This window comes from Pongo pygmaeus, chromosome 1, assembly GCF_028885625.2.
Source record: "Pongo pygmaeus isolate AG05252 chromosome 1, NHGRI_mPonPyg2-v2.0_pri, whole genome shotgun sequence".
Lineage (NCBI taxonomy): Eukaryota > Metazoa > Chordata > Mammalia > Primates > Hominidae > Pongo > Pongo pygmaeus.
The window spans coordinates 46,135,311-46,145,251 of NC_072373.2; the positions used below are offsets into that span (position 1 = coordinate 46,135,311).

Here is a 9,941-nt window from a genome sequence, read left to right on the forward strand (position 1 = left end):
TCGCCACACTGTCTTCCACAATGGTTGAACTAATTTACACTCCCACCAACAGTGCAAAAGCATTCCTATTTCTCCACATCCTCTCCAGCATCTGTTGTTTCCTGACTTTATGATTGCCACCCTAACTGGCATGAGATGGTATCTCATTGTGGTTTTGATTTGCATTTCTCTGATGACCAGTGATAATGAGCATTTTTTTAATGTGTCTGTTGGCTGCATAAATGTCTTCTTTTGAGAAGTGTCTGTTCATATCCTCTGCCCACTTTTTGATGGGGTTTTTTCTTGTAAATTTGTTTGAGTTCTTTGTAGATTCTGGATATTAGCCCTTTGTCAGATGAGTAGATTGCAAAAATATTCTCCCATTCTGTAGGTTGCCTGTTCACTCTGATGGTAGTTTCTTTCGCTGTGCAGAAGCTCTTTAGTTTAATTAGATCCCATTTGTCTATTTTGGCTTTTGTTGCCATTGTTTTTGGTGTTTTAGTCATGAAGTCCTTGCCCATGTGAGGCAGGAGAATCTCTTGAACCAAGGTGGCAGAGGTTGCAGTGACCGGAGATCATGCCATTGCACTCCAGCCTGAGCAACAAGAACGAAACTCTGTTTCAAAAAAAAAAGAAAAAAAGAAAGAAAGAACAAGTATTGTCTTTTTATCGAGTACTTAAATGTGCCAGGACAATTATAAGTAGCTTATGGATCTAATTTAATCTTCATAACAACATTTGAAGTGGGTTATATTCTTCATTCCATTTTACAAAGTGGGAAATTGAGGCCTGGTTAAAGTCACTAGCCACCAGGTTGCACAGTGGATAGGTGGGTGGTAGAGCTGAGATTAAACCTCCCTAGGCAGCCTAACACCAGAGCCTGAGCTCCTAACTTCTTTGTAGTACTGCTTCACGGTGTTTGCAAACTGAAACCTTAACAGGCAGAAGTCTGACCCAAGCAAAGGATTATTAATTACTGTACTTCTCAGCCCAAATTACCTTTCAGTTCAACTAATTGAAAATGATGAAAATAATGGTGCTAATTTGCCCCTCAGTGATTGGCAGTATAACGGGGATGGATGATTTAGAATCAAAAGCTGAAAAAGGCTGGGTGAGAACCATAATCCCAGCAGTTTGGGAGGCTAAGGCAGGAGGATTGCTTGAGGCCAGGAGTTTGAGACCGGCCCAGGCAACATAGCAAGACCCTATCTCTAAAAAATAATAACAAAAAATTAGCCAGGAGTGGTGGCTCACACCTGTAGTCCCAGCTACTCAGGAAGCTGAGGCAGGGGGATCACCTGAGCCTAGGAGATGAAGGTTGCAGTGAGCTGTGATCATACCACCACTATACTCCAGCCTGGGCAACAGAGTGAAAACTTGTCTCAATAAATAAATAAATAAATAGCCAAAGAAAAGAACATAGGTCATTTAATCCAAAACTCTAATTTTTTTTTTTTATTATTATTTTTTAGACAGAGTCTCACTCTGTTGCCCAGGCTGGAGTGAGTGCAGTGGCGCAATCTTGGCTCACTGCAACCTCTGCCTCCCGGGTTCAAGCAATTCTCCTGTCTCAAGTAGCTGGGATTACAGGTGTCCACCACCATGCCCAGCTAATTTTTTGTATTTTTAGTAGAGATGGGGTTTTACCATGTTGGCCGGGCTGCTCTCGAACTCCTGACCTCGTGATTCGCCCACCTCGGCCTCCCAAAATGCTGAGATTACAGGCATGAGCCACTGCTCCTAGTTTTTTGGTTTTTTTTTTTTTTTTTTTTTTTTTTTTGAGACGGAGTCTTGCTTTATTGCCCAGGCTAGAGTGCAGTGGCTCAATCTTGGCTACTGCAACCTCTGCCTCCTGGGTACAAGTGATTCTCTTGCCTCAGCCTCCTGAGTAGCTGGGACTACAGGCACGCACCACTACACCTGACTAATTTTTGTATTTTTAGTAGAGACAGGGTTTCGCCATGCTGGCCAGGCTGGTCTTGAGCTCTTGGCCTCAAGTGATCCATCCTCCTCGGCCTCCCAAAGTGCTGGGATTACAGGCATGAGCCACCGCACCCAGCCAACCCCCTAATTTTTAAGACAGAAAAGCTGAGAAGCTTGTCCAAACTCACACGGCTAGTTAAGAAGTACCAGGACCACAACCCATACATTCTTCCTGACAGTCCAGAACTCTTTCCGTTGCACCAATCTTTGTTGGGCCAGGGACGCTGTGTTGGCCTGGAAGCCAGGACACCTGAGTCCTCACCTTCCTTATCAAAGGCTCCTTACAGGAGTCAGGCCTACAGAAGTGGGTTTCTTCCTCTGGGACTTGTTTGTTGCAGCACCAAGGACTCCCCCACCCAGAACTCCTTATCAGGATCCAGGATGGACTCTTAATCTGCAGCGTGCAGAGCCTTGTCTACACTCTCTGGGGAGGTGCATTATCATTCAAAAACAGCTGACTGACCACAGGTCTCCCAAGCTGGCACTGCTTACCAAGTGGAGAAGATGGAAGCCGAACAGACCAACCAATGCCTAGTCCCTGAACACATGAAAGCCACCAACTGCAACTCTTCAAGCAATTTCAGGCCAGAGCCCCTGTACCTCCAGGTAGCCAAGGGGTATGCTCCAGTTCTACTGAAATTGGTTCATATCTAAAAAGAAAACACATTGCTTGATCACAGAACCCTCTCATGTAAATTGAGGGACTACTAGTTTACCAAGAGCCGAGAGTGGCCCCAAGGTGAATCTCCCATGCTGTGGCTTCCCTGACTTGAAGACACGGAAGTGGGTGAAGGGTCCCCTCAGTCTCCAGACAACCTTCCCTGAATTTCAGGCTTTCCACTAAACAAGGAAATATCCTTCATGAGCAAGGCTTCTTAGGAATCAGGAAGATAGATGCTGACTTTGTACCAAACACTCAAAAGAGGGTGGGCAAAAATTCCTCAACCCTAACTAACCCTGTCCTTACATCCAAAAGAGTAGGTCCTTAGATGCTGACTTTGTACCAAATGCTCAAAAAAGGGTGGGCAAAAATTCCTCAACACTAACTAACCCTGTCCTTATATCCAAAAAAGCAGGTCTTTTTAAACAAGTGTCTAGGACATTTATTTCAGAAGCTACAAATAAAAATGGGACTACTCCTTTCAGTAACAACCCCTTGATACAATGAGTCTTAACCAAATTCTATTTATGATACAGATGACCTGGCCTTCCCTAACTCCATCCCTGGCTCCCCTACCCTCCTCACTCAACACAGGCATAGCACACACAGCCTCCCTGGGCTACTTCCAACATAGCACACCTAGGGAAAACTGTATTTTGTTGATAAAGGTCATGGAGGTATGAAATGAAGTTGGGGGAGTTGTCACTGTATATGAAGCAACATGTGTAAAGTTTAGTTTAAATACAGGTCACTGCCAGGTGCGGTGGCTCCCACCTGTAATTCCAGCACTTGGGGAGGCCGAGGAGGGCGGATCACCTCAGGTCAGGAGTTCGAGACCATCCTGGCTAACATGGTGAAACCCTATCTCTACTAAAAGTACAAAAATTATCCAGGCATGGTGGCGGGCACCTGTAATCCCAGCTACTCCAGAGGCTGAGGCAGGAGAATCACTTGAACCCGGAAGGCGGAGGTTGCAGTGAGCCGAGATCGTACCACTGCACTCCAGCCTAGGCGACAAGAGCGAGCGAGACTCCGTCTCAAAAAAGAAAAGAAAAGAAAGAAAGAAATAAACAAATAAATACAGCTCACCTACAGCCAAGAAAAAACTAGACCAGGTTGGGAATGTACTTGCCCTCAGTGGGAAACTCTGGGCTTGTGTCAAAAATCTCATGGAAAGAACTCCAAAGTCAGGGAGGATAAAAATTGTTATTTCCTTGCATGTAACCAAAGGGAGTTACAAATTGGTAACAAACTTTTGGCTCTCACTCCAGTGTTTGCTGTCAGAAGTAGCTGCTCTCTAGCTAACCTGTAGCATTGGCATTCAGCTCCAGTGCATAGATCCTGAGGCCTAGCTGCTCTTGTCTAACAAGACAAATATGGTGGGTAGCAAATGGCAGCCCCAGAGATGACAAGAGCACCTTTTCTGGGAATTGCCAACAATCTTGCCTTAGCCTGGGAGGGAGTTCATTACCCGCTGCTTACCAAACCCTGGTCTGTGAGACAGGCTGTGTCTCAATCGTTTTTAATAAGTTCAGTGCCTAGCACTTACTGACAATACATGCTTGCTAAATGAATGACTGACTGACTGAATGAATGAATGAATGAATGAAATGAAGGACTATCAAAAACAAGATGCATAAGATGGAAATCTGGCTAGACTAGGGAATGTTTGGACTAGAACCCTGTTACTTCCAGCATCTTCACAGGGAAATTAGAATCCTCATTAAAAGTGGAAGTAGGTTGGGCACGGTGGCTCACGCCTGTAATCCCAGCACTTTGGGAGGCAGAGGCAGGGGGATCACTTGAACTCAGGAGTTTGAGACCAGCCTGGGCAACATGGCAAAACCCCGTCCCTACAAAAAATACAAAAATCAGCTGGGCGTGGTGGCACATGCCTGCAGTCTCAGCTACTCAAGAGGCAGAGGTGGGAGAATTATTTGAGCCAAGGAGGCAGAGGTTGCAATGAGCTGAGATTGCACCACTGCACTCCAGCCTGAGTGACAAAACTGTCTCAAAACAAACAAACAAACAAACAAAACGGAGGGAAGTAAGGAGCTACTTTCCAGGGAAGAGGGGATGCTTGGAAATGGCCCAGCCATACAACCAGATTTTTCTTTTATACCACCCACATGCTGTAGATTGTCTGAGTGCAAGTGAGGAGAAATACTATTAAACACAAAGAAAGGATTTGGATCTGAAAGGGAAACACAAATGTACAACGTGAGGATTTTAACTTCTCTACACCACACAAGTTTATCCTGCTACATTTTTATTAAAGTAACAAAAAGGTGTACATTTGTCCATAAGCTGTACATTCTTCCATATAAAAACACTATCATAGAATTAGTAACCTTTGTCTTTTCTGTCAGAATAGCTTACAAACATACTACTATCATTTGTTTTTACTTAATAGGAGAGACAGGCCTGCTCAACAGTCCAGCTCGGGGGTTTTGTTGTTTTTAAAGTGAACGTCATAAAGAAGAGAAGAGAGACAAGATTAAGCACGAGACCATGAGGCTGCTTCTAAAAAGGCAGGGACCTGTTTGCAGACAAGATGCAAGAACACAGCCTGCAGTGATTCACAGCTTTGTTTCAACCCACAAGCCAGAAAATTAGCTCTTGGGTCTGTGGGCCCAAAGTGAACTTTAAAGCAGTAAAGACTGGAAGCAGGGTCTGGGAAGGCAAATACAAAATATGGAGAGTTGAAAAGGAGGCAGAGCTGGCAGGAATGGGTAGGGAGAGTGTTTGGTAAATAGCACCTTTGAGTCAAAATTGAGCAGTTAAGAAATCCAGGAAACGGGACTGGCTGTGGGGAGGGGAACCTGGGGGTAGAGGAAGTGGGGGGAAGATTCCTTACTAAGGGGCAACAGCAGGAGGGTAGCCATCCTGGCCAAATGCCCTAGCCCTGTCCTTCTTAAGGTGATTCGGTTTGGGAAACTTGAGGTCTTTTGAGGACCCCTCATCAATGTCACTGAGAAATTGAAGGAAGGGAGTTTCTTCCCAGTGTAGCTTTCCACTTTTCTCCAACCCACAACAGTAAATATTGCACAAGTCTACGACAAATTTGGATTGTACTGAGACAGACAGCAACCTTTCCCACAGGTGCTCTGAGCACCAGGGAGAAAAAACAGTGCCCAAGATTTGGCTTTTATTTAGTGTCGGCCCTACAAGAATACCAAGTAGTCTTGCAGAACATGGGGCACTCTCCCATTCAGCCAAGGAATACATGCAAGGCTGACTAGCCAGCCATCATCCCAAGGAGAGCAGGAGAGATGGTTCCCTAAGCCCACCAGGGCATCAGGAGGTTCTGATAGCCAGTTTTCCTCCAGACCCTCCTGGGACCCAGAGGGCATATTGCACAGTGACTGAGAACTCTTGTCCTAGAAAATAGGGTAGCTCTATGACCCGACCAGAAGGGAAGGGGGAGGAGAGGGTTAGAGGAGAGTTGTGCTTTTGAAAAGAAGGCAGTAATAAAGGACCTGGAGTTCCCTGTAGCTTTTGAGCCACCTCTCAAAGGGATCATGGCAGCAGCATCAAGACTTTCATGTGGTTCCAAAAAGAAGAGTTTTGGCCAAAAAACATCCCCAGTGGATACTCTTTGGGTCCCAAAATTCCATTGCAAATCACCCCCAAATTATTTGCCACACATACACACAAAGCAGCACTAGCAAAGCAAAGGTTTTGTGCAGAGTTCCCTTCCATCCTAACCCCAATAACCTCCAGTTCCCTCCTCCCTCCTCAGAAAACCCAAAGCTTTAGATTCCTGGCTGGAAAGCAACATCTACAGGCCCCTGAGGGTAGAATTAGAAACAAGTCATGATTTCAAGAAAAGCTGCTCAGGACAGTAGGAATCAGGAAAGGCCTTTTCACTCTCTGCCCAGGACCTCATTAGAAAAATAAAAGAAAAGATAACATAGTATTATTTAAGTCCAGGCATGAATGCCCCTGAGTAAAAAGAGGAGCCGGGGATGCAGGTGTCTGGCTGGGGGAGACAGAGAGTTCTGAACTTGGCGTCTCTTCCTCCCCCAGGGCAATCCCGACCTCTCTGTTCACAGTTGCTAACCTTGCTTGCTCCATCTCACATCTTCCTGGGGTGCTAGCCAAACGTCTCCCACTTCACCTTGGCTAGGTCTACCCCCTAACAGCTCCCCCTCCTATAGGCAGACACTGGCTCACAGACTCAAGCACACAACAGTTCTCTCCAAAGGCACCTGGGGAGGCCACTTCCAAGCAGCTCCCTTGAAGGATTTTTTTCTTAAAAAAAAATCTTTTGGTTTTTTTCCTCCTCTTTTCTTAAAAAAAAAAAAAAATATGTATATATATATATAAATAGCTCTTCATTTAAAAATACAGTTCCCCAGGTTGAGGTATGTGGTGGCCTGTTGTCACGGCAGCATGAGCACGGCGGCGCCCAGGGAGGGGGCGGAGGGGCCTAGCTGGAGACCGCCATCACGTAGTTCTTGGAGGGGCTCCTCCGGCCCAGCAGCACTTGGTTCTTGCAGGTGAGGAGCCCACAGGAGGCGGCCACTGGGGCCTCCTCGTACAAGACGCAGATGGAGCCGTCCTCCCCAATGCGGTAGGACACCTCATAGGGGTCCACCCACAAGGTCAGCTCGCTGGGCAGCAGCTGGTGCAGCTGGGGCTGGCTGAGTCCGATCTGGCTGGCCACCCTGCTGATGATGGGGTCCATCTTGTGGTTGATGCGAATGCAGCGGTAGCCGGAGCCCTTGGACGGCTTTTCGGGAAACCAATGGTGTTTGTAGTGCTCTGTGGAGACAGGACCAGGGGGAGATGCCCTGGTTAGAGCAGCTAGGCCATGGATACTACCATAAGGCGGGGTGGAGGGTCAAGGGACAGGAGGAGAGGAAGGGGCCCTTTAAGTAAGGGAGGTGGATTCCTCTGAGTTCCAGGACCCTCTTGCCACTTAGCAGAGAAAATTTTATGGAAGCTGGAGAGATCCACTTTCCTGCTTCCAGGACAAATGTATGTGAGAGTGTGTGTGTGTGTGTGTGTGTGTGTGTGACTGTGTGAGTGTGTGTGTGAGAGTGTGTGTGTGAGAGTGTGTGTGTGTGTGTGTTGGGAGGGGAATCTAGAGCTCTAGGGTACTCTCTAGTGGCCAGTGTACTGCTTTTGGCACACCCCCAAAGCAAGGGAAGGGTGTGACTGGGGCTGGCATGTCCAGGCAGGGCCTCTGGAGACCTGTGAGCTGAAGTTTCAGGGCCAGGAAGGCTGCCAACATTGTTGGGTCCACAGCAAGTCACTGGACCTCCCACCCCGTGTTCCCTCTGCTTCCTTCAGAAGAGTCAGAGAACCTTCCTTAGCAGTGCCTAAGGGAGTGAAAACTGGCTTGTTTTGATGAAACATCTGTTTTCCTCAGAAGGCAGGGTCTGTGTGGGTGCGTTCCGAGATGGCTATCGCTTCCCAAAACTGACAGCAACCAGCTAGAAACAGCTGGGAGAGAGGTCTCTCCCCCAGCCAGCGAGCGGGCTGCTTATCTCTTCACCTCCCAGCTCGAAGGCCCGCACGGCAGGGTCACCAGCTACCGGGCTCTCCTCCCTACCACAATAGGTGGCAGATGGCTAAGGGGAACCAAAGAACACAAAGGGGGCCCAAATTCCAACTTGAAGCGAGTCAGCAACCAGTGGACTGCCCCAGGCACACCGCACCCCGACCGGCAGGAAGAACTGCACTGGGACTCCCAAGTTGTTGAAAAGGCTCGACTGCACCTTCTTCCCTCATCGGGACCCCTCGGCCGACCGGGCGGCCTGCAACAACATCCATCGAGGGTCTTAAGATCTCGAGGGTCCAGCGAGGGAGACGAGACCGTAATGAGACAGGGACATAAGCTGGGGACTCGGGCTGGCACTCCAGGACCAGGGTCTGCGCCTCCGAGAGCATAGAGGGGCGAGCCCCATCAGAACCGCCACGGCCGAGACCCTACCACAGGGCTGGGGAGGAGGACCCAGGAAACTGCGGACTGCGGGCCGCCCCGGGGGTCGGAGGAGGGCCACCGAGTCCCAAAGCTGCTCCCGTGGGTCACCCTGCCGCAGGAGTAGAGGAAAGCCGGCCCTGGCAGGGAGGGGGCCGACCCCCGGTGGAGCCAGGCCCCTCGGCATGCGCTCACCTGTGAGCGCCTCCTGGAGCGCCCCGCTGAAGACCTTAAGCCTCTGCTCGCTCACGCAGCCCCGGGTCCTCAGGAGGCTGGAGAGGAAGCCCACGGCGGCGGCGATCTCCGGGAGCATGTCGGTTCCCTTCCCGTGGCTCATGTCGCGCGCGGCTCGGGCTCAGTGAGAGGTCTCGGGTGGGAAGTGCGGGTGCACAAGACAGCGTTACCCTGGCCACTGCTCCGGCTCTGCCCGGACTTTCCCCGGCCAGCGTTTTTCAGGAGGTCTAGGGAGGTGGGGGGCAGCCGGCGGCGGCGCTCATTGGCCGCGGCCAGCGGATGGGGGCGGGGCCCGGAGCCGCCTCGCTCCGCCCCGCGCTCCGGCGCTCTTCCCCGCCCCCGCCACCCCAGCCCCCGCCCTCGCAGCCTTGGCGGCGCTGAGGTCATCGCTCGCTGACGTCAGTGCTAGGAACCTGCGCCCGGCTGAGCTGAGCGAGGCGAAAGGAGAACTAGGCCCAGGGACGGGGCTGAGAGCTCTGAAAGGAGGGAGGCGGCTCCCGAGTACTCTGCGCCGGGCAGGCCCTGGCCTCGCCTCTCCGCCTATTTTTAAGGCTCGGATTAGAGGCCACCTCCTCCGAGAAGGCTTCGGTGACACCACCCCTCCCAGACAGTTCCCCTTTCTGATTCCCACAGCATCTTCCAACCATACACGGTCAGAACCACTCACCAGGACGTGTTGTCATCATTTTACCGCTTTGCCTCGTCTCTTAACTAGACGAAATGGGTTCCTTTTGGCTCTTTGGAAAGGGAGGCTGTCTTCTATTTATTTCCGTAGTAATCCCACGCCCCACAACAAGTTCCACTCTACAGCAATGCCTTTTCTCTTGCTGAGAAACATTCAAGTCTAAGTTTTCTGGTGGGTAGGGGTAGGGGGTGTGTTGCAAGACTTTTGTCTTCTCAACTTATTTTTCTAGTTCTCACTTTCCTTAAGTGCTAATTTTTTTGAATTAGTGGTCTGCTCTCAACTGCACATATTTTTCCGTCCACTCCCTCCTTCCCCCAGCCGTCTTCCTTCCTCATTGTGGATAGGACCTTCTCGAGAAAGAATCTGGCCTCAGTCTCCCTCTTCCACACTCAGGGACCGCCACCATCACGGGCACTGGGTAGATGTCTGCTGAATGAGGATAACTTCTACCCAACACCCCGAAGCCTGGC

At 49.7% G+C, this 9,941-nt stretch overlaps 1 protein-coding gene across 1 annotated transcript; it reads right to left on the reverse strand.

The window, feature by feature from the left end:
* Positions 1 to 4,875: 4,875 nt before the first annotated feature.
* On the reverse strand, positions 4,876 to 9,030 carry BTG2 (BTG anti-proliferation factor 2). Its single transcript, XM_054457086.2, has 2 exons — positions 8,748 to 9,030; positions 4,876 to 7,390 (listed from the first exon to the last, which is right to left on the reverse strand). Exons 1-2 carry the CDS (start codon positions 8,887 to 8,889, stop codon positions 7,056 to 7,058), a joined length of 477 nt encoding a protein of 158 aa, XP_054313061.1. The 5' UTR covers positions 8,890 to 9,030; the 3' UTR covers positions 4,876 to 7,055.
* Between the last annotated feature and the right edge of the window lie 911 nt (positions 9,031 to 9,941).

Excerpts from the sequence above, each read along its gene's own strand:
- BTG2 (XM_054457086.2), bottom strand. The coding sequence starts at position 8,889 with ATGAGCCACGGGAAGGGAACCGACATGCTCCCGGAGATCGCCGCCGCC. Across the intron at positions 7,391-8,747 it reads GCTCCAGGAGGCGCTCACAG|AGCACTACAAACACCATTGG; the intron begins GTGAGCGCATGC and ends CTGTCTCCACAG.